Source organism: Lycorma delicatula, chromosome 3 (assembly GCF_047948215.1).
Source record: "Lycorma delicatula isolate Av1 chromosome 3, ASM4794821v1, whole genome shotgun sequence".
Taxonomy (NCBI): Eukaryota; Metazoa; Arthropoda; class Insecta; order Hemiptera; family Fulgoridae; genus Lycorma; species Lycorma delicatula.
The window spans coordinates 3,596,211-3,622,552 of record NC_134457.1 but is presented as its reverse complement, the minus strand read 5'-3'; the positions used below and the strand labels follow the sequence as shown (position 1 = coordinate 3,622,552).

Genomic DNA, 26,342 nt, shown 5'->3' with positions numbered 1-26,342 from the left:
CATTCCTATAACTACCACAACATTTAGTCTCTCATTTACAAATGTGAAAATAATATGGTAAAGTGTACATAAACTTTGCAAATATTTATAAGTGGGCTGAACAGTTTAAATCAGGGGAACAAATGTCAAATACTGTAGCGAAGACTGGTGGAAGTTTTCCCTGAAACTTAGCAAAACTGCATTAATGATCTTATTTGCAAGGTCAGATACATAAAAATTTTGATTATTGTTAAAATCTGTAGAGCGAGCACTGTCTATCCTATTATCATGTGATATGTTGAATTACAGCAAAATACATTTGAGATGAGTTCCGAGACAGTCAGCTCAAAATCACAAAGGCAACTGAATTTACATTTATACAGAACTTAAGCAACTATTTATAACAGAAAGTAATGCTTATTTTAGATTGCATAATAATGATGAAACTTGGATTCATCATTTTGTGCTCTAATCCAGAGTATGAAATGAAAACATCTGAGTTTCGCTTGCCAGGAAAAAATTCAAAATTTATGTATCAGATGATGAAGTAATACTAATGGTGGTTTGGGACTAAGAGGCCCAATTTATTACGATTATTTGGATGAACAGTGTACATTGAAAAATAAATACTACTATTATGATACGCTAGAAAATCTAGTGAAGCCATCAAGAAGGAGGTCCTTGTTCTTTCTCAAAAGGTGTAATTCTTCTGCATGATAATGTCCACCCAATACCAATTAAAAGACACGGGAGCTATTTAAAAGTTAGGTCAGCAGGACTTGCTACATCCACTTTATACTCCCGATCTTACACCATGAGATTTTACATTTTGTTTGGTCATCTTAAAGTTTTGTATGTGGTACCAATGAATGAACGGTGAAGAATGCATTACAAGAATGGCTCAAACAACAAGGTGAGCAAATCTTTACTACTGGAATAAGAAAGCTCACAGGAAGATGGGAAAGTACCTAAATGAAGTGGGGATTACGTTGTAGCATCTGTTTCACGGTCATAGAATAAATAATCATTTTTCAAGAGTTATTTGTCTCTAGAATTACTGAACGATCCTTGTATAATTCAACCCAAGTACATTTCACATGTGAAATAAACAAACAGAAATTCTCATGACTTATTCTATACTTCCTATGCCGATCTACATTACTATATCTACAGTAAATATTTATGTACTTATATAACATAAGTTATATTTACAGTACGTGTTTTATATATATACACTAGGTGACACAAACAAACAGGAACTTTTGAAATGCATAGTGGCAAGCATGTACAGTTGGCAGTACTGCTTTATGCAGAGGAAACCTTACCACTCAGTCATGGAGTAATAGAATAGTCAACAGCGTACTTTCATCATAAAAATGTTTTACATAACCAGCGATAGTTTGGAAGGTGCACAGAGAGAGTTCTGATGGCATTACAATTTAGGGTGTGCTCCATCAAAACAAGTGACAAAAATGTGAATTAAAAACTTTGAAGAGACTTCATTGGCTTTGAAAAAGAAACTGATTGGGTGAACTGAAGAATTGTTCATACTTCTCACTATATTGAGGCTATACGTGTTTCAGTTGTAGGAGTTCACAGCCTTCAATTTGTAAACAAACAACTGTGGTCGGATTGTCCTGAGAGAGTGTTGCCAAATTCTTCATTTCGACTTAAAATTTCATACTTACAAGTAACAGATCATGTAAGAATTGAAGAAGAACAATCACCAATTTTGCTTTGATTTTTGTCAAAAAATTATGGCAAACATTAATGAGGACAATAAATTTCTGGACAAGCTGTGAATGTCAGATGAGGCACATTTCTTTCTCACAGGTTACATGAACATACAGAACTATTGTTACTGGGCAGACAGCAACCCCAATGAAGTTCGTGAACACCCTTTACACAGCAGCAAGGAAGCAATATGGTGTGCGGTTTCGTCATATGGGGTCATCAGACCGTACATTTTTGAAAATGAGGAGCAGATCAACTGTCATTTGAGGAGTGAATGACGACTGTCATTTTGGATCGGTATGTTCACATACTGCAATCTTTTGTTACACCAGCACTGAAAGATTTCCCACACCAGCACGAAACCTGGTTTCAACAGGATGGTGCAACATTGCATACTCAAGGCAATCAGTGGCAGCTGTGTGAGAATCATTCAGTAACCCTATCATCTCAAGATTCAGTGACATTTCTTGGCCCCCAAGATCACTGGGTTTGTCAGTTTGTGATTTTTTCTTGTGTGGGTACCTTAAGAGTGTGGTCTATAAGAGTCGACCAAAGACACTGGGAGAATCGGTTTGGTTGGCATTTCTCCCGCCACCACCCCATTCGGGACCGAATGTCTGTGCCACAAACAGCTACTGAACCTTGAAACAATTTAGCGACCAGTGTACTAACTAGCTCCTAGAGCTAACCTAAAAGCAACACTGAAACATAAACCCTGTTGTTAGACACTGGGATAATTGAAATAAGCAATTCAAAACAAAATTCATGGCATCCCATGTGAGATGTTGCAGTGAGCAATGGGGAACCTTAATGGCAGATTGGCGAAGCGCATATGTAGAGGAGAATGCCATCTACCTGATGTAAATTTCAAAAAATGATAATAGATATTTTGTATATTATATATATATATATATATATATATATATATATATATATATATATATATATATATATATTATATTTTTTAATTGTAATGGTTAGGTTTCTACCAATAAATTTTTTGTTGCATTTTTCAAAAGTTCCTGATTTTTTGTGCCACCTGTGTGTGTATATATATATATTATTTATCTGATCAACCTAAGTACAGAATTAATAAATAAAATAAAGTAGGATGACATTTACTTTATTCCATTGTGTATGCAAGAGCACTTTCACGAATTACTCGCATCATCAGTTGTTCTACATAACTTTACAAATATTCATATCAAATTACATATTAAAATTACAATTAAAATTGAAATTAAAAATCATTTTATATTATACTTAAGATTTAAAATTCAAAAATTCTTAAAATTTCTTCTTCCAAACTGAAATTAAAATCAAAATAAAAAATCTTAAATTAAAATTAAAATTAAAACCTCCTCTATGAATCATGAGACCTTGCCGTTGGTGAGGGGGCTTGAGTGCTCAGGGATACAGAGTAGCTGGACCGAAGGTGCAACCATATCGGAGAGGTATCTGTTGAGAGCCAGACTAAGGAATGATTCCTGAAAGAGGGCAGCAGCTCTTTCAGTAGTTGTTAGGGGCGTAAGTCACAATGACTTAAACGGCCATATCAACATCACTCAGTCCTCTGAGTACTGCGCAGCTGAAAGCAATGGAAAACTACAGCTGTTTTTTTTTTCCAAGAAAATGTGGCTCTGCATTTTCAAAAGTAATAATGGAGGCGCCTTCCTTGGTAAAATATTCCGGAGGTAAAATAGTCCCCCGTTCGGATCTCCGGGTGGGGACTACTAAGGAAGGGGTCACCAGAAAAGTAAAAAATAACATTCTACGAGTCGGAGCGTGGAATGTTAGAAGCTTAAAAAAGGTTGGTAGGCTAGAGAATTTAAAAAGGGAAATGGATAGGGTAAACGTGGATATAGTAGGAATTAGTGAGGTTCGGTGGGAAGAGGAAGGCGACTTTTGGTCGGGTGACTTTAGAGTAATTAACTCAGCGTCAAATAATGGGCAGGCAGGAGTAGGTTTCGTGATGAACAAGAAAATAGGGAGGAGAGTGGAGTATTTCAAGACGCATAGCGATAGAGTCATTGTAATAAGGATAAATTCAAAACCTAAACCGACAACGATTGTTAACGTCTATATGCCTACAAGCGCCCATGATGATGATGAGGTAGAATGTGTATACGAAGAGATTGATGAAGCAATTAAACACGTAAAAGGAGATGAAAATTTAATAATAGTTGGAGATTGGAATGCAAGCATTGGAAAAGGCAAGGAAGGAAATATAGTGGGTGAATACGGGCTGGGCAAAAGGAATGAAAGAGGGGACCGACTTATAGAGTTTTGCGCGAAGTATAATTTAGTAATTGCCAACACCCAATTTAAAAATCATAATAGAAGAATATACACTTGGAAAAAGCCAGGCGATACTGCAAGGTATCAGATAGATTATATCATGGTTAAGCAAAGATTTAGAAATCAACTCGTGGACTGCAAAACTTACCCTGGAGCAGACATTGATAGCGACCATAATTTGGTGATAATGAAATGTAGATTGGGGTTTAAAAACCTGAAGAAAAGGTGTCAGATGAATCGGTGGAATTTAGAGAAGCTTGAGGAAGAGGAGGTAAAGAAGATTTTTGAGGAGGACATCGCAAGAGGTCTGAGTAAAAAAGATAAGATAGAAAATGTAGAAGAAAAATGGGAGAATATTAAAAAGGAAATTCTTAAATCAGCAGAAGCAAACTTAGGCGGAATAAAGAGAACTGGTAGAAAACCTTGGGTTTCAGACGATATATTGCAGCTGATGGATGAACGTAGAAAATATAAGAATGCTAGTGATGAAGAAAGTAAAAGGAACTATCGGCAATTAAGAAATGCTATAAACAGGAAGTGTAAACTGGCGAAAGAAGAGTGGATTAAAGAAAAGTGTTCAGAAGTGGAAAGAGAAATGAACATTGGTAAAATAGACGGAGCATACAGGAAAGTTAAGGAAAATTTTGGGGTACATAAATTAAAATGTAATAATGTGTTAAACAAAGATGGTACACCTATATATAATACGAAAGGTAAAGTCGATAGATGGGTGGAATATATTGAAGAGTTATACGGAGGAAATGAATTAGAAAATGGTTTTATAGAGGAAGAAGAGGAAGTTGAGGAGGATGAAATGGGAGAAACAATACTGAGATCTGAATTTAAGAGAGCATTAAAAGATTTAAATGGCAGAAAAGCTCCTGGAATAGACGGAATACCTGTAGAATTACTGCGCAGTGCAGGGGAGGAGGCGATTGATAGATTATACAAACTGGTATGTAATATTTATGAAAAAGGGGGATTTCCGTCAGACTTCAAAAAAAGTGTTATAGTAATGATACCAAAGAAATCAGGGGCAGATAAATGTGAAGAATACAGAACAATTAGTTTAACTAGTCATGCATCAAAAATCTTAACTAGAATTCTATACAGAAGAATTGAGAGGAGAGTGGAGGAAGTGTTAGGAGAAGACCAATTTGGTTTCAGGAAAAGTATAGGGACAAGGGAAGCAATCTTATGCCTCAGATTAATAGTAGAAGGAAGATTAAAGAAAAACAAACCAACATACTTGGCGTTTATAGACCTAGAAAAGGCATTCGATAACGTAGACTGGAATAAAATGTTCAGCATTTTAAAAAAATTAGGGTTCAAATACAGAGATAGAAGAACAATTGCTAACATGTACAGGAACCAAACAGCAACAGTAGCAATTGAAGAACATAAGAAAGAAGCCATAATAAGAAAGGGAGTCCGACAAGGATGTTCTCTATCTCCGTTACTTTTTAATCTTTACATGGAACTAGCAGTTAATGATGTTAAAGAACAATTTAGATTCGGAGTAACAGTACAAGGTGAAAAGATAAAGATGCTACGATTTGCTGATGATATAGTAATTCTAGCCGAGAATAAAAAGGATTTAGAAGAAACAATGAACGGCATAGATGAAGTCCTACGCAAGAACTATCGCATGAAAATAAACAAGAACAAAACAAAAGTAATGAAATGTAGGAGAAATAACAAAGATGGACCACTGAATGTGAAAATAGGAGGAGAAAAGATAATGGAGGTAGAAGAATTTTGTTATTTGGGAAGTAGAATTACTAAAGATGGACGAAGCAGGAGCGATATAAAATGCCGAATAGCACAAGCTAAACGAGCCTTCAGTAAGAAATATAAGTTGTTTACATCAAAAATTAATTTAAATGTCAGGAAAAGATTTTTGAAAGTGTATGTTTGGAGTGTCGCTTTATATGGAAGTGAAACTTGGACAATCGGAGTATCTGAGAAGAAAAGGTTAGAAGCTTTTGAAATGTGGTGCTATAGGAGAATGTTAAAAATCAGATGGGTGGATAAAGTGACAAATGAGGAGGTATTGCGGCAAATAGATGAAGAAAGAAGCATTTGGAAAAATATAGTTAAAAGAAGAGACAGACTTATAGGCCACATACTAAGGCATCCTGGAATAGTCGCTTTAATTTTGGAAGGACAGGTAGAAGGGAAAAATTGTGTAGGCAGGCCACGTTTGGAATATGTAAAACAAATTGTTAGGGATGTAGGATGTAGAGGGTATACTGAAATGAAACGACTAGCACTAGATAGGGAATCTTGGAGAGCTGCATCAAACCAGTCAAATGACTGAAGACAAAAAAAAAAAAAAAAAATTAAAAATTGCATATATAGAAATATGAAGCTATTTACTAAAATTAAATTAAAAATAAAAATAAAATAACAAATAATTTAACAAAATTGAAATCTATGTGGACTAGCTAGCCAAAGTTATGTGAAGTCGCACATAAAAGTATAATATAAAATGATTTTTAATTGTGATTTTAGTACGTAATTTGATATGAATATTTGTAAAAAATTATGTAGAGCAACTGATGTGAGTAGAGTAATTCATGAAAGCGCTCCTGCATACATAATGGAATAAGGTAAGTGTTATCCTACTTTATTTTATTTATTAATTATGTAAGGTTGATCAGATAAATACAATTTGTATAATACAGAAGAATATGATTCCCAAAGGAATTGACTTGTAGAAAAAAATATATATATTCTAATAAGCTTTATTAACACATATTTATAATAACAATTTCAAACAAAATAAATAAATACATCATTACTTACAAAATAATAACACACAACTAAAACAAAAGTTTTTCCATAACAGTAAATAAACAAAACTTTATGTAAAAAAATGTAGGCCTTCTCTCCTTGAGAGAGTTTTGGTTCTTTGCAGTAACCAGCCGTACCTTGATTTATGTTCATTAGATTCCATTCCATCTTAACACTCAGTCTATCTTCTGCTTTCCTCAACCAATTAACCTTTCCTTCTTCCATAAAATCATCCGCCTATCTTTTAAGCCATCTATCCATTTTACACTTCTTCCTATAGGTGTCCATTCTATAATGATTCTTGTCCAATGGTTCTTATGCAATCTGACCAAGTGATTGGTCCATTCCCAGTTTAATCTACAACAAAACCTTTCAGTACCCCATTAACTTGGTCAGTTGTCTAATAGTTTGACTTTGAAGCCTGTCCTTCTTCTTTATGTTCAACATGTTTCTTTCCATATTTCTTTCAAAAACTTGTATTTTCCTTCTTAACACTTTTGTTGTAGACCAGGTCTGATGGCAGTATCTTAACATCAGCAGTATGCTACTATTAAACATAAGATATTTCCATTTAGTGTCTATCTTTGCTTTCATAACCATCTTTAATGACCAGAATTTAAATCATAAAAGGATAATGCACCTCTGAATCTATTTTGGCAACCTATTTTCAAAAGATACTGTTTAACTTGAGAGCAGCAATATTTGGGTGGTCCTTCTTGATCTAGTTTGCAATGTCGTTTGCTATACTCTTAGTCTTTTCATGATTTAACTACAGAACCCCCCCCCCCCCACCCAAATAGACTTGTTCTAAATCATTTAACATCTGAATAAGGTGCTCTTCCAATGATGCTATCAGGGCAACATCACATGCAAACTTTCACTCACCTTCAACTTATAATGAAAAATATTTACAGCCCTTTCTGCAGTCACTTTGTAGCCTTTCCTAGATATAGCCATAAATCTTTCCTTTATTTACACTTTTTATATTTCAAGAAATTTGGTTCTTTTTATGATCTGATTAAAAATTAAATCTGGTTTTCACCCTTATATTTTTAACAGATTGGAAGTTATCTACCAGAATACAGTTGGATGTCACACGTCCTTTTATCAAGGTTCATCCACGTCCATTTTTTTTTCTGTAAAGAATGAATTTCCAACTTTTAGCTGTTGACTGTAACAGAAATTTAATAACATTTCACTCCCTTTGTTTCTCCTTTCTTAATTGGATTCTCCCATAATAACTTCCTCACCGTTTAGTCTTTGATCCATCCTTCCATTCCAGTCGTCCATCAAAATCAGCACTTTCTTTTGCTCCCATACTTCTGTATTATCTTTTCTAACCGAGTATAAAATTCCATTCCAACCAAGTAATCTGTAGATGTTGTAATGATGAACATGTACCTGAATTATCACCAACTTTTTTTTTGGGTTAGTTGAATCTTTAGCATAGCTATTCTTGACCTTAAATCTTTAAATTCAATAATATGTCTTTTCCATTTATTATTCACAACGAATCCTACTCCACATTGTTCTTTTTATGATCCTCAATTCATAAAAATAGTCCCAGACTTATTTTATGTAATTTTTGTATACTTTCTTTTAATCTCTGCAACTCTCACTATATCTCGGTTAATGTTTTCCCTATAATTGAAAAATTTAACCGGGGAATCTTCTTCACTTCTTTGTCGTTTATTCAACTTAATTTTACCTTTGTTTGATCTTAAGTCTGCTATAGAATACAACTGTCCATTAAGTAGCAGTTTATCATACTTGAAAATGACCTCCCCATTTACTTTATAGCGAGTAAAATAAAGGAAAAGGTCCTGCCTAATTTGTCTGACTCTAGGGGGCAGATATTCCTTTATTCTAACATTTGAACATTTTTCACTTTTTGATGGTTTACTTTTCCTTTTTGAAATATCATCGTAAACACATAGGATTTAGCATTACTAGCATCGAACAGTTTTCATTTCTAGCATCTAATCTACTTAAATCATCAATACTGTAGCCATTTATAGATCCAAAGTGGTCTAGTCTTATAGATTCCAAAATACCCTTCACTTTAGCAATGGCTAATTTATACGAATCATGCTGAACCCAAATATGACAACATTGCACTTCCTTCTCATTTTATCAACCCACATACTATTCTTGTCCTCCCTTTTCCTTTGGTTTAGTCTACTTATTCTTTAAAAAAAGTATCTCAATAAATTTTGAATCAATGTCATTTAGCTTTGTCTTAAAAGTGTTTAATAATTCTAATTTTGTCAGAATTGAGCTTCTCATCCACAGATTTTTTTTTTACTTAAAATACATCTTTGTTTACTTAAATAAATAAATATGGAATTAATAAAAATTGCTCTACAATTCTGTGATCCAATAAAATTATACATCTTGGTAAATAGAAGATTTTATATTTAGTGATACTTGCTAGTTGAACTATTTACCTATTATTTTATAAATATTCAATTACTAGAAAGAGGAATATGTACTTCAATTGTATATAGTTAGACACTTGATAATAAAGTCTGTTGATAAATAGAATTTATAGACTACCTATTCCATAAATGTAAGTAAGCTTTTATTAAATTTAATTTTACCTAATTTGAGGTACAGTAATATCTTAATATAAAATAATCAGACAAATAACCTTCAATACACAAAAGAGATAATATATACTCATTGCACTGATGTAAAATACAATTTTCTGGTCCATAAAACTAAAGCAAGCTTTATTAAATAAAAAACTAAAAGCTTCATTCCAGCACTACAAAAAAAACTATCTGATTATATTTCACTAAACTTGCACTCTGCCAACTTTTACTTAAAACCAAGCACTATAACCATATGAACAGACTCGATATTTACATATATGCAGCTATAGCATATATTAAAAATAACATGGGAGTCGCTATACGGTTCATGTTCAGCTTTTGGGTAAGTGATGCTCCTGTCCAATTCCCATGTTGTATTTAATATATACTATATTTGCAGTACAACAAACTGTAGTGTTTTTACAGCTAATTTTTTATTTACTAATCTTTAATTTTTGTTTTAAATAAAAATTTGCTAGCAGTAATTCACAACGTATACTATGAATTAAGTGAGAAACACAAATACAAATAAATTTTTCCTCAGAAAAAAAATAGTACTTACCAAATCTTTATTGAGCTGCGTGAAACAAAAGAGAAAAATTATCAATTGCGGCTATCTCAGCACAACTACATTCATAAAACGATACAAGTTTATATTAGATTAATGAATTCAAATTATTGATCAAAATCAAAAATAAAAGAATAAACAAAATAAAGAAAAACCAATTTCATAAATAGATTTATTTTTAAACAGGATTTATTTATAAACAGAAATCCTTTCGTTTTAAGGTTGTTTTCTATTTCTTTGGATGTTATATAGTCAGTGTTGAAAATATCATAGGATAACATTGTGGAAAAATGTTATTTTACATCTATATAAATAAAAATGTAAATGTTTGTTTGTTCAAAATCTTAAATTTCCAAATGTTCTTCACAGATTGCTTTGAAATTTTGACACAATGTTGCATTTAAATATGAGCGTGCTTTTATTTACTTACTATACCTAAGACGTCACACCTGTGACAGGTAAAAACATGTTTTTTTGAAAAACAGTGCTATCTGTTGGACGTAAAAGCAACACACGCTAAACTAAATATTTTACGATTCTGTTTCAATGTTTTCGATGTGTGTCCGTGATAGACTAAAAAACTACTGGACCGATTTATGTGCGGGAAAAAAAGGAGAAAGAGAAGAATCGAAAAAGATAAAAGGGAAGAAGGGGAAAATTGAAAAAGAAAAAAAGGAAAACGGGGAAAAGGAAATGGAAAGGGGAAAGGAGAAAAAAGAAAAGGAGTCAGGAGGGAAAGAGAAAGGGGGAAAGGGAAATAAGAGAAAGAGAAATGGGGGTAGTAAAGGGAGAAGAAAGGGGAAAATGGGGAAAAAGAAGGGAAATGGAGTATGGTAAAAAGGAAAGGGGGGAAAGGATAAAAGAGAAAAGTTAAATTTTGTGTGAAGTTCCATAATGTTCATTTTGTTAATGTTTTATCAAACTTTCAATTGTGTTCACTTGCCAGCTCTCAGTCAGCCGCAACCTCCAAGTTGCCAGGTGTAAACAGGTATATTATTGCTAATTATTTATCCTCATTGTGTTTTTAAAAAAATATATATACTAAATTGAAGTTTAATTTTTTCTGTACACAACACACAGTTGTCTGTAAAAAAAATAGCCGCAAGTAGTGGTTGCCATTATTTGAACTAATTACTTTCAGTCTGGATGAGTGTAAATGAGAGAGAAGGAATGTGCATGCTGCTTCATGTTGTAAACAAGAATGCAGCTAGACTATTGTGTATAGAAAAAATTAAACTTCAATTTAGTATAATTTTTTTTTAAAAAACACAATGAGCATAAATAATTAACAAATAACATACCTGCTTACACCTGGCAACTTGGAGATTGTGGCTGACTGAGAGTTGACAATCATTTTTTTTTTTTTTACATTCTTCACATCATTTTCTTTCAAATGTTTAATTTACTTAAAAAAAATATAGCTGCAATTCGTTAAAATAAATTAATTACAATATATTAAATTAAAGGTAATGGCGGCTAATTTTTTCTAGGCAACCCGGCAGTAATGTATTAAATTGTCATTAATCATTCATTTAAATCAAGTTTCATTAAAAAAACAGATATCTGTAGAAATCAACTGCTAAATCTTAAACTATAAACTGATACAATTAAAAATGGAACATGTAATTAAATGTTATTACTTGACAAATTCACATCTATCTGTATATACAATAAAATTTTACATTAATGTAAATTTTGATTAAGGAAGATACAAGAAATAATTTTAGAACAAACGCGGTAAATTAAATTTCCTGAAATAATTCATGGGAAAAAGTAAACAAATACATTGAAATTGAATAATATAAACCATAATAAAAATGTAATAAATATATTTTATAATAAATGTTATGCCACTCAATGACAATATAGGAAATTCTTTAAAGAATGAATGAAATTACCTAAAATCATTATTTGAAATAAAAACAATATTCGTACAGTTACAGGGAGAAATGGACAAAGTAATTAGTACAAATATTTAAGAATGAACTAAATCTGAATTGAAATGAAAGACTGCATTGAATTATTTGAATGAAACGAAATTTAAATTATTTGTATACTTAAAATTTGATAATATCTTTATACCTTGTAGTGAATGAATATCCAAACTGATTTCACTGAAAAGTTCATCATAATTTTAGAGTTAAATTACTCTGGAAAAAATTTACTAGCCACCACAAAATAATCTTGTACTAAAAATACAACACAATTTTAGTTCACTGCTCATCTAACATGATATATTTATATTTCTCATAAGAAGAATTGAAGCAATTTAAACACAAAACCGGTTTTCTGATATATTCATCACAATATGTGTTAACGTTTTTGACTTTGTTTTCTGTTTTTTAGCTCGATAAAGTTTGCTGTAAAATCTTGTAACAGTCACTTCATTTTCGCATTTCTTTGTCTGGATTGATTTTTAATGAATGAATTTTCTTAGAAGTTCTTGGTTTTTGAATCTGAATTGTTTCTGCAACCAGAGCTTTGATTTTCATTTTCTTAAAATTGAACATTTATTTTACATTTGCTATTGTATAAAACCCATGTGTTGGTTAATAATGAACCAAATATTAGTTCTGGGGCTACTTTTCTTAAAACTGAATAGTAGCTACTCATTTGATCGTTGAATTCAACACCATTGTAATTAATTATGCATTCTGGTTTTGCCACTGGAGTTCCTTTTCCAACTTTTTCTGTAAATACTAATGACAAGTCGTGTTCCTTTTTTGTAGTTAGCTTACATATCTGTCGCTTGTCTTTCCACACAATTATTTTTTGTCATCCATCACTGCTCCAGCTATTTATTCTTTTTTATTTATTTGGTAAATAATATTCTTTGGTAAATATTTTCCAACTTTTCGTAATGTTCCTCACATGTTTGTTTTTCAAGATAGCAAATATTTTGCTGCATCGATGCTCGTGTAGAAGTTATCTACATAAAGTATTCTTCCAAATTCCGTGAAATTTTTTAACAGTTCTTTAATTAAAGATAACGCATGACTTTCTCTGAAATTAGTGTCCTTTGTAAATTTTAAATTTATACACAAAACCATTTGTAGTGTAATATTTGTATACTTTCTCACCATATTTATGCCACTTATTTTTTATATACCGCCTGAAAGACAGCTGTTGCCGCTATGGAACCATATACTCATGTATTACAATGTTCTCTTCTGAATGATACATTTTTGGAATGTTTGTAATAAATTATGAATTAAAAGGCTTATTTTATACAATTCATCATGTTGTTTCTGAGAATCATCGGCAAAGTGCAAGCAATGAAGGAGTAATAAAAATTGATCCTCAAAACGGAATCTGACGGGACAGAGTAAGAATACCGTTTTCAAGAGGTTTCCATCTTGCAGAGTTTTTAAAAATTGAGCTAATTTATTGTGAAGTCCTGTGCTATGAATTTACAAATGTAAAATGAAGTTAGACAAGAATAAACGTTTGGAATAATCCGGAAATTATACTGCATATAGAGAACATTAATCACTCATTTTCAAAAATTGTTCAGTTACTCTAAAAGAGGGTGTTTTTATTTTAAAGTTAGTATTTTTTCATTTAAAAGTTACGTTTAATTAGAAGAAATATACTTAAGATACGGAAATAGATACGGATGTTGCACTTCCGTGCAACATAACATGATCTAAGACTAATTCTAAAATAAAATCATTTTGTAAAATAGTCAAGTACAGTTTTCTGTTTCAATAATTTACTGTTGGAACTTTCGTTTTCAATAATATTTCTAGCAGTTAACAAATTCTGTCACAAATCATCACTTTTTATACAAATCGCAAATTCTTTCAGCTGTGCAACCTACTTTATCTGCTTTATCTAATGCTACCCCGAAACTGTTAATTTTGTTTTCTGTGTCCTCTTCTTCTGAACATTCACTAATTTTGTTAGTTTCAGACAAAATAATTTCATCTACAGTCTGAAATCCTTCTTCGGTTACCAAATCACTATCGATACCAATGCAGTCTTCAGCATGGACCAATGTTTGAACACTTTCACGCAATATTGTTGTACTGCGCAAAGTATATGTATCAGGAACATAATCATTATCAGTTTCCGTGTAGAAACCAGCTTCTTTATACGTATTTTTAACAAAGTTATTTGTTTGTACGATGAAGAGAGCCACCTTAGTGCATCCAGAACAGTAATTTTATGCATCAGTTCTTGAACAGATGAACATGAATCCATTTTGGTGACTAGTGATTGTAGAATGTAGTGTATTCAATAATGAATTTTTATGTTTTTAATAACCTCCTGATCCATCGGTTGAGTTACAGTAGTTGTGTTTGGAAGAAAGTACACAAGTTTTATGTAGAATAATTTTCATGAGGTTGAACAACACGTTGTCTAAAAACAGTAGAATATTTCTATTTCCCTTAACCATTCTTCCATCTAAATTATACAGCATTTTTCCATTACGTTAGACGTCATCCAAAACTTTTTATTTGTGTACTACTCCAGTGGTAACTGAACAATATTTTTGAAATAGCAAAGCTTCCAAGATTTACCTATCACGAATGGTTTAAGTAACGTGTCATCCGCAAAACCGCACCCCAGGCCAGTCTTTCTTTGGATGGTTTGCCTCCAATACACTTTTCATTCTTGAAACATTGTTTTGTTCAGTACAGCTCAAAAAATTAAACTGGTTTCATTGCAATTACAGATATTTTTAGTTTGTAACCTGAGGTTATTTCTTTAATTTTATTTTTTCAGTCGATAACTATTTCTTTGTTTACATCTTTACCCTCACCTGAAATTTGATTGTAAGAAATAGAATGCCTCACACAAAATTTTTCTAGCCATCCATTACAAGTGTTAAATGTAGTAACTTCTAACTTAGCAGCAATTTCTTTTGCCTTTTGTTGCAGGATAGGCTCTGAAATAGGAAGATTTTTGATTTTGCATGTATGAACAATTTAAGTAGAATTGAATTTATTTCTTCATTTTTGCTTTTATTCTGCCATCTACAACTACAATTAGCATTCCTTTCACCTTTCAACCATTCTTCCGTGATTTTATTTTTATTTTTAAACTGTCATAAATTACGATCAAAATTTTAAAAGATGAAAAACACATGTAACGAAAACTAAAATAAGTTAGTTTCTAAAATGTTAAATTAAACTAAAAATAAAGGCACGTATGTACTGTATTTAAACTCTCAACAGATAACAAACAAAACGTGAAACTATAACAATTTACTTCTACAACAAAATGAAAACTATACTGCTGCATACCACGATCTTCAAGCACCGGATAAAATTATACTCAGAACTGTACACGGATTGTTTACATAAGCTGCTGCTCGCTATCAAATTTGATTAATGACCGTCAGCTTATATACCAGAAGTTTGGAGCCAAGAATGTGATGGCATATAATTAAACAACAGTACAGTAATATACTACAATACAGTGATAATCATCTACTGGATTTATAATTTGCAAATTGTGGAAATGTACAGTCTTTTTTTGTAATTTCCTTTCCATCTTATGGGGCAAGATTACTATGTAAAATTAAAATAAAATCTATGTTTTCTTTCCATTTCTGTATTGTGGAGTTTTTCATCTTGAAGAGATTAATTTCTATAAAAATATATCGGGACTTGGGATATCATATGTTTTGAGGAGGTTTCTGTTTTTTGGAGGTTCTGTTTTGTAGAGGTTTCGCTGTATCTGAGATAAAATCATTACTGTACATATTATCTTTTGACCAGTAAAGCAGCGATTTTGCTAAGTTAACCAGACCTATAGTCAAAATAACGAAAAATAATTTTTTCAACTCATTTTTGTCAGTTAATATATAAATCAAATAAAAGCATGCAAAAATAATTCTTCTCTTACCAGAGGTCGTAAATCAGGATGATAGAGAACGTGCCCATTGTTATTAACTATGAATGAATAACCATTCACACCCAACTGCCAAAAAAAATCACACTATTAGTAATACTATGATAATATAACAAAATTATTAGAATATACTATTATAGCATAATAATACAACTTGTATAACGTGCAGGCTACCTGATATGAGAAAAATGGGATAGCCATTTAAAAGAATAACAAATATTCAATGTCAGGTTAACAAAAGAAAGTGGGCAATGAACTGGTATATCACAAAGTAAGAAAATATTCTGTATTTAGAATTTACATTACAATAATTACCATAAAAAGGTTTGTCTGAGTTAGCATCAAAAAAGTTATAATAATATTTCAAATTCATAAATCTTCGATTCAAAATTCTTTATTTGCTGACTTATAATAGTTACAAAGATCAGAGAAGGTTAGAGATTTTTACTACAAGCACAGTCATAATTAGAGTGCATGTTAGGTATAAATTTTGAAATTACTCACTAAATGGCATAAATAATGAAAATGCTTAATAAAAAGAGGATTCATTTAATTGTGAGTTCAAGCAGATCTGGATGAAGGTTTTCTGAGGTTTTTTATAACTGACAGGGAGATCCTTTTTCTGTCTTTGAAACTATTCCCCTGTTAAATTTGTAACATTCCTCTCATGACAAAATTTTGGCTACTTATAATACAATAATTAATATTAACAATTCTATGTCTAAAAGTAAAATAAATTCTAACAATACAAGGTCTTTTTTTTGTTTTGTTTAACCTCTGGGTCCGCAGTCAAGCAATTCTTTCTGCAGAGGTTGAGATGAGTGTTTTGTAGCATGTGTGAAAAATGTCATGCCTGACCGGGATTAAAACCCAGGACCTCTGGGTGAAAGGCCGAGATGCTACCACTCGCCCCATGGAGGGTGGAAACCTGACAAAGAAACCCGAAGATTTTTCAGAAAATTTTATTTTGTTTTTCAACATAATCACTTTGCAATACGATACATTTAGACCGATGACTTTCCAACTTTTTAATACTCTCAGTACAATGTGATTCGTCCAGCTCTGCAAATTAACCGATTGTCTCACCTATGATCTCCATTATTTGAAATGACTCTTTATCCAGGGAGCCATTAGAAGCATAGGTCATGAAGTTTTGCAGCAACAACCTGATGTCTATGCAGGCACATTTCTATGATGAAAGAGCTCTTTATTTTTGGCAGATATGGATGTTAAGCATGAATAAAACCTTTGAAACAGTCCAATAGTGAAGCGTAATACTCCCGGTGATGTTCCACCTTTTTCCAGGTATTCTATAAATACCACACCACAAGAATCCCAAAACAACATAACCATGACTTTTCTTGCAGATGAAACCATTTTCACTTTTTTTTGGTGCACTTTCACCATCTGCACCCAGTGTTTGGACTGCTGTTTGGTCTCTGGCATGTAATAGTGAATCCATGTCCTATTTATTACTATAAAACATGAAGAAATACATTTAAACAAATCTGAACACCATCGGGAAGTGCTCAGAAGAAGGTATTTTTAGTTGACTAATAAACACAGCCAGCGTAAAGTTTTACATACCAAAAAGATTATGTAAAATGTAATGGACATGGTATATCAAGATGTTTGTGATGTCAGCAAGCTTGCAATCATTCAATCAGCGATCATTTAATACAGTTTTGTGACAATTTTGTTAGTCATAGCAGTTTTTGGACATTTCATGAGTTCATTATCTTGAATGGAAGTAGGACTATCTTTAAATTCACCAGCCCATTATTTTACCATGGAAAATAAAGAGGAAGAATCCTTTAAAGTGAAAATTAATTCTTTTTTATGTCTATCAGGGTTAAAACTTTTAAAACAAAGTACTTTATAGAAGCTCAAACTTCAATTTTATCTACTTTTCAGAAAATATCAGAAGTTTGTTTGCTTTAACTGATCGCCAGGAACAAGCAACTAAATGCATGCATCTGAAACTTTGCAGTACGCTATCTACAGCATCATACTTGATAAATGATAGATAACTTCAAGCTTGCAGGAGCTTTTTATAGAACTGCAGATAAAAATAGGGAGTCTCAATTTTTTTTAAAGACTACCTTGGCAAAAGATATTTTCAGTGCTTCTGTGACTAAATTTCCATATTCACTTCGATGAGCAAGCCAAAATGTATCTAAGTCTTTAGATATGAATTGTAACGTTTTATCATCAGCCATTTCAATAAGTTGGTTATGAATCTTAACCAGTAACTTAGCAGCTGCAACAATGTTTTTACTAAGTGGATTCAGTATCAATCTCTTAAAGAAATCATTTAAATCTACCGGAAAATACTCCACCAACTGAACTTTTAGCTCAATAAAATGCATCTTCATGCTATCCAAACTGGTGAATAATACCAGCTTCTTCTTTCTAAATTTTTCTCAATATAATCAGTAGTGGAAACAAATCAAAATTTTTGTTTTTGAACGAATAATTCAGATAATTCAGCTTCTTAATGAAGCATGAACTTTATCTGTTATTAATAGAATGTTTTTATCACTTCCTTGTAAATTCACATTCTATTCTATAATGGTCGACTTTTAATAAACTTACCATTTTCACAGCTTTAAAACAAAAATTTATTTGAAATTTTCAGGCACATTTTTTTGTGGCAAGAGCAGGTCTGTGAAAGAAGCAGTGTGTCCATTCCACCCTTGGTATAAGATGACCTTTTAATTTTTTAAGAAATCCACTGTTTTTTTCCTGTTATTACCTTTGACATCACTACACAGTGCAGTACATATTGTCCGATCTATGTTCTCATTTTTAGTGCTTCATAAAACTGAGAAATGTTTGCCACATACGTTGATTTATCAAACTGAATTCTAAAAAAATTAACTTGAACTTACTTAGTGAATTATCTGATCACGAACATTGGCAGTCATGTCTTTGATTTGCCTCGATACTGTGCCTTTAGAAAGCGGAATTTTTTTCAATTTTTTTGCTTCTTCTACGCCTATTAAACACTGATCATATCAACTGCAGCAGGAAATATGAGGTTTTCTGCATAGTGTGGGGTTTGGACATCTTAGCTGATACTATGAAACCCACCGGGTTGGTTCTAATGGTGAACGCGTCTTCCCAAATCAGCTGATTTGGAAGTCGAGAGTTCCAGCGTTCAAATCCTAGTAAAGCCAGCTATTTTTACACGGATTTGAATACTAGATCATGGATACTGGTGTTCTTTGGTGGTTGGGTTTCAATTAACCACACATCTCAGGAACGGTCGAACAGAGAATGTACAAGACTACACTTCATTTACACTCATTACATATCATCCTCATTCATCCTCTGAAGAATTATCTTAACGGTAGTTATCGGAGGCTAAACAGGAAAAGAGAGAGCTGATACTATGAGACAAGATACTATGTATACTATCTTATACTATGAGACAAAATGCTTCAACTGTACTTTTGTCAGTATGGTTTGATTGACAAATAGAAGCTTGTTGATTTCTCAAAGTATGTAATTTTCTTCCGAAAAATTCTAAGATATTGCTATTATGATCCAGATGTTTAATTTCCAAGTGACGAATTAATTTTGATTTGTTTATGGCTTTATCAGAGAGGAGTTATAACAAACAAAATGTACTGTGGCTTTCCATCTGATGAGGTAAAACCATAATTTAAATAACTGTCATTGAACAATCTTGTGGCAAATCTAACTGTTCCTGATACAATCTATATAATGTATTACCAAGTAGAACAAAAATTTATTTATGATCAGAAGTAAAACAAAGGCTAGATTCTAAATGAAAAAATTTCAAATGAATTTTGAAGCATGTTTCATTTGAAAACCATACTGCATTTGAGTTTTTAAAAAAGTAAAAAGCTGAAAAAGTAATGCTACTCATAAAATATCTATAAAAAAACTAGTAATGTCATTACTAGATTGTTCTGTCATTCAACAAGATAGTTCATCATGAGGAATTTACGACATGGATTTTCCAATCTCAAACATTCTTGGTTCCTGTTTCATTTCTTGGACAAGTGACATGATTTCTTTTTGGTGAAGGTTGGAGTATTTTTATCCAATTAAGTATTTTTCCAAAAATTTTAATAAACAATTTTTTTAGACCATTTTTTGTGCAAATTTTCTGAAAATGTTTTCAACAAGCATACTTTTACAAAACAACCAATCTAAAAAATATCTTTGTTATTATTATATCTAAAAATCATTAAAACTGCCATGCAAATCCTCTCTAAATCAACTTTGTATCATATTGTCTTATTTTTTAAGGTGAATAAAAAAATAAAATTTTAATCAGTAAATACTCAAACAAAGCATTTCTAGCCACAAGCTTACATGCATTTTTTAAAATTATTTTGCTGTATACTTAATGCTACAGATGAAAGCAAAGATGAGTAATGAAGGAATATAGCAACTGAAAGCATGGAAGACAGAAACCAATAACTAAAGCAGAATATCGTTATCACCTTATATGGAGGCACTAATTTCTGTAACTGCTGAATTGGAATATCAGTTCCAACAACACCCAAAAGGTTAGCAGCACTAACCTAAAAAAAAAACAAAAAAAAAAAAACAATCAATAAATAAGAAAATAGTGCAAGTAATAAATTGTACGTATCATTTTTTTAAAGAAAACTTATATAATAAATTGATATAAGTAAGTAGATTTATATAATACATTTATTTCCACCTGGTTCTTCTTCTGACTACTATGATGAGTTAATAAATTGTATCTCTAATTTGCTTACCATGTACATTAACAGTGCAGCCATGGCTAAATTATATTATTATTGGGTGACTTTAATGTGCAGGTTTTATATGGGAAAACAGAAAATGTTTCTTATGCTAAAGGTTATCATCCAAATTTAAATGTTCAAAATGCTGCTACTTACCTTACACATTTTTATATAAATTATAATCTTTTACAATTAAATAATCTGTTAAACTGTTGTAGTCATTCTCTTGATTTAGTTTTTTCTAATCTTATACCAGTGTTAATATTGTTTATGATGAAATTTTTAATTGTAATAGATGTCATTTATCTCTAGAGATAACTACCTAAGATTTTGAATTCTTATCTTATATCTGATAAATACATTGTACGGGGCATGTTTTTAGAGTAAGTACCGCTTTAAAATTTTGCTGCTTCTACACTGCAGTCGGCATTTCACACATGCAATGTGTACCCGCATTTGTTGGCAAGCCACAGCCATTACAGAAATATTCTACTGTGTTTATGTTTGTTTGTGAGTATTTAAAATGCCTCTGCTGATCGAGAATCCCGCCAAATGTGAAATATGTGGTGTGATTTGTTTTCTTAGTGCTAAAAGCGTGAAAGCGGCTGAAATTCATCGTCAGATCAGTGAAGTTATGGAGAAAACATTATGAGTGATGGAATGGTATGAAAATGGGTTAGTGCTTTTAAAGATGACCGCCAGAATGTTCACAATGAGGAACAGAATGGACGACCTTCTGTCATTACTGAAGATTTGGTGCAGAACATGACAAAAAGGTGAGAGAAAACAGACGCTTTATGATTTCTTCGTTATCAGAAGATTTCCTCAAGTTTCAAGAACTGTCTATGAAATTGTGACCGAACGATGATGTTGTCAAAGTGACCGTGCTGCAGTGGTTATTAAGTCAGGCTTAATAACCACTGACTTCTATGATGATGAAGTTCGAAAGCTGGCATGATACAAGTGTCTTAATATTGGTGGAAATTATGTAGAGAAGTAGGTTAAAGTTCAGGCTTTCACATAGTGTACTTGTTTTTTTAAATTTCAAAATGGTACTTACTTTAAAAATATACCTCATAGATTTAAAAATATGAATTTTGAAACAATTCAATATTTACTAATTGAGAATTCAATTCTTAATAACATTGATTTTGATCATGTTGATACTGAAATCTTTGAATCGCAATCATGTATTAATAATATTGTTGACAGTGATTTATCAAAAGTACTTATAAAATAAAGTAATTTTTCAAAGTGGTTTTCTAGTGAACAATTATTAGTAAAAAAAGTTACATAAGCCTTAAAAACAATATAAGTCTACTTGTTATTATAAATTATTTAAGAAAGAACGAAGCATATGCAATACTCTAATTATAGAGCTATATTAAATTATACTGTTAAAGTTGAGGAATCTTTATCTAATGATTCTAAGCATTATTTTAAATTTTCTAATAAAAATGCCAACAGTATATCTTATCCATGTCGTATGAATCTCAAAAAAGAGTATCTGATAAAGACACTCACACTGTAGAACCTTTTTGCAAAAAAATTTGGGATTGTCTATATTAATAATTTTTCCTTGACTGAAATCACATTTACTATAACGACTGCTTCAGTAACATTTTTAACTGAGAATGATATGGAAGAAGCCATTTGCAATTAAGTGATAGATAATTTTCATCCTCTTTTAGTTAAGAAATGCTGTGCCTTTTTTGTACAGCTTTTAACTAAGTTCTTCAATCGTTCTTTAAATATTGGTGTTTTTCCTAGCGTTTGGAAAATTTTCTATCTAAGCCCCATTGTTTAAAAATGGAGACATTTCAGACATCAATAATTATTGTCCATTAGCGATTGCAATGTTTCTGCCAAACCCTTAGATAAGTTAGTTTGTGTGAAAATAAAATCTTACATAAAGAAATTTATAGTTCGTAAACAACATGGTTTTTTGGAAGGGGTAAATCTACGTAAACAAACTTGTATGTGTATATGGAACTTATTGTTGATGCGATAAATAATAGTTATGATCTTGTTGCAATTTACGGTAAACTGTTGTCTTGGTTACATTCATTTCTTATAAACAGAATTCAGTTTTGTTTGAAAACTGATAATTAATCGAGAAAAAAGTATATTTATGTTATATCTGGTGTAGGAGAGGCACACATTTGAGTCCTCCATTTTTCCTAGTATTTATAAATGACATTGGTTTAATTTTATGTTATTCTTATTTTTACTATTTGCAGAACAGAATAGTATTTTTTACTATTTACTGAAATGGTGTTCTTGTAACTTAAAATTAATGTTTTCAATTCAGTTTGGAAGATTTGCAATGTTGATTATAATTATTTACTGAACGATACTATAATACAAAAGGTATCTTCTATTAAATACTTAGGTGTATATTTTGAACATAAGTTATCCTTCAGTGAACACATTGGTTTTACTGTATCTAAGTCACTAAAAATGCTACATTTTATTAAGAGATTCTATACAAATTTTAGAAATATTAACTCTTACAGAACTTTATTCTGTTTTTATATATCAAATACTTGCCTATTTGTTGTCTGGTGGCCTTTTAGTTACTTGTAATTAAAATTAATAGAAATACCACATGCAATCTTTCTTAGATATGCTGCCTATAAAATCGGTGAAGCTATGCTCTTTACTGATCATAACTTATATTTTGAATTTATTAAAAATACAAAGTACTGAATCATCTCTGACAAGGATAGATTTAACATTTGCTCATAACATTTTGAATAGTTACCTTGACTATCATAATTTATTGCAACTTTTTGACTTTCATATATTATTTATTATAATAAATAATAAATTGTTTATTTTATATTACAGATTATTTAGGAATAATTTTCAATATTTTTATGTTTCAGTTGATTCTTACAGATCTTAACTAAGTTCTTTAATCGTTCTTTAAATATTGGTGTTTTTCCTAGCATTTGGAAAACTAAGTTAACTAAATTTTTTTGGTTATCTTTATTATGCAATGATCACTTAAGCTTATGAAGAGCTACTTTAACTTATGAATGAAAATTTACTTATGTTTATGTTTTATTTACTTATGTTTTTTTACATGAATAATACATATATGTTCTTTGTTTTTTTTTTTTTTTTAAATTATTTTGTTTTCATGGCTTTCATGGCTGTTTACTTGAATTAAATAAATAATAAAACTATATATTTACATTAATTTTTTAAACATGTTGTCTTGTGTGTTGAATTATAATTAGTATTTAACTTTAAATTATAATTAGTATTTAGTATTTGTTTATGCACAGACTGTGATGCCATATATATAAATATATATTGGTTTGCTTGGCATTTATCTTGCCACTACGCCATTCAGTCATCCTAAAGCATAAGACCGAATGTCTGTGCCACAAATGGCTACCTCAAAACAGTTTAGTAACCGGTATCCTAAATAGATCCTAGAGCTTACCTAACAGCGTGAGCAGACTAAGTGCGCTGCCATACACACCACCAGTTTATGTGTCCCGACCACTCGTCATATATTTAAATGGGTAGGCACACCCCATCAACTACTAAAAATATATATGACATCCATAAATTAAAATTTACTTCGTCTAGACATCAATTCCTGCCATGCCTAGGTCGCTGAATGCCAGCAAGTACCTGTCCACTATATTAAAGTGCTTGGAGTCTTAATTGGCTGGTGGTCAGCCACATATCTCTATGTTAGCTTCCCACAGCAGTGCGGTAAGAGTCTTTCCCTTAAGTAGACTACTGATGTTGGTTGAACATAGCAACGGCATCAAGGAACTCCCACACGATCTGCCAATGCGGCTCTTGCCACATTGACTTGCCGCTTGTGAGTGGCCAATTTTCCCCTTGACATCTAAGCTCCAGGGTGGCCTCCTGTTCTCTGCCCCCCTCCAAGAGCAGGGCAGTCAAACATCAGGTGTTCATTTAACTGGACCTCCCTGCAGACGCACAGCACATCAGCTGCCAGATGAAACCAAAACAGATATTCGTTCAAATTAACACGTTTGGTGAGCACCTGGGCATCTGTTGCCTTAAAAACGAATTCGAGGCATACCATCCCCCCAGATCCCATATAAACTTGTACAGGGATCTTTCCTTAGTCGTGGTGTCCCATTCCAGACACCATGCTTCCATCCCGAGGCTCTGCAGCCTGTTCTGCAGGTGGTAGATGGGCAACTGAACGAAATTTAGATCCGGTGCATTGTGATCAGTATTTTGTTTGGTACTGGCTCGGCCCAAAACTCTATCCCAAATACTTCAGCCTCCCAGCTTCTTCACAATGTCCACATGGCTGCCCGAACTTTCACCACTAAATCGATTGGGAGAGCCTTTCCCAATATGGTGGTAGCCTCGTAGGAGGTTGTTTTAAAAACACCAGTGCATAAAATTAACGCTTTGCACTGAGCATTCCTTAAATTTTGAAGAAGTACTCTATTCATATCCAACCAATGCACCCAAACGGGCGCTGAAAAATGCCATATATATATATATAAAACTGATACATCATTTAAAGCAAGATTCTCGGAACATCTAAGAACATTTAAAAATAAAAAGAAACGTTTTTCAAATGGACATAAAATTTAGTAAATAATCTTAAAATATTAGAAATTTTTAAAGTTAAAAACAAACGAGAGCATTTTGAGAAAAATTGTAATTATAAACATAAAATTTTCAATTTAATAAACCACCAGGTAAATTTTGAGCTGGATGATCTATTTAAATTGGTAGACCTGTGTAATAGAATTTTAACATCTGATTAATAATTTTAATCAGACATGACTTGGTTGACGAAATAGCTCAATGCTAATGATAATTGTAGTATTTTAATAACTGATGATGAATCTAAAGGATTTGAAAAGACTTTATTAGATTGAAGGTAAGATCAATTTTGCTTTATATGTGTGTATCTGTGGTTTATAAATACTAAATATAATATATATATATATATATGTAATTTTAATGAAATTAATCTTTTATATTCATATTATTCCTCTCTACAGGTAAATTATAAATTAAATTTTATTAACATAAACCACCTAGTACAGGATATTGAGATAAGACATATCTTGCATTACTTTTATCATAATAGTCACTTTCATGGGATCCTACACCATAAATCATGGTTGAATTCATTTAATTTAACTGCACATTAAATAGAGGTAAGAATGTTAAAAATACTAAATAAACCATGCACAGTATTACTGTAACAAAAGAAACATTACACTGTGTGTATGGTTTATTTTAGTATTTTTATTAAAAATACTAATACTATAATATTATTGTAAATGTATTATTATTATAAATATATTACTGTAATACTGTCCATGGTTTATTTTAGAATTTTTAATTTTTAAAATTTTTAGTATCTTTATTTAATACACAGTTTAATTAAATGAATTCAATCATGGTGAGGATGTGGAATCCTGGGATGTACTATCATGATAAAATTAAGATAGATATTATCTTAATATTCTGTACCAGTTGGTTTATGTAAATAGTATTTAATATATATACTTGCATTAGGAATTTAAAATTAATGAAAATAATTATTCTGAGTAGTAACAGTTTTCTTATATAAGAATATAAAACATATTATATTTAATTATAAGTAACTTATAAGCTAGAGGAAGAAAAGATCAGAAATATCTTATAGTAAAGATGATCAACTACGAAGAAAGTTAATTTTTGGCTGCTAAATAATAAATTATTTAACAGTAAAAAAATTTGAACTGAATTGAACTATTAGTT

General features: G+C 31.5%; 1 protein-coding gene across 1 annotated transcript in view; it reads right to left on the bottom strand.

The window, feature by feature from the left end:
• stol (voltage-dependent calcium channel subunit stolid) overlaps positions 1–26,342 on the bottom strand; it is a 258,682-nt gene that overhangs the window by 93,904 nt on the left and 138,436 nt on the right. The window contains exons 11-13 of the mRNA XM_075358772.1: positions 20,307–20,387; positions 15,823–15,897; positions 9,964–9,978 (exon numbers count right to left, since the gene is read on the bottom strand). Coding sequence (XP_075214887.1) covers positions 9,964–9,978; positions 15,823–15,897; positions 20,307–20,387 — 171 coding nt within the window. The remainder of the gene's footprint in view (positions 1–9,963; positions 9,979–15,822; positions 15,898–20,306; positions 20,388–26,342) is intronic.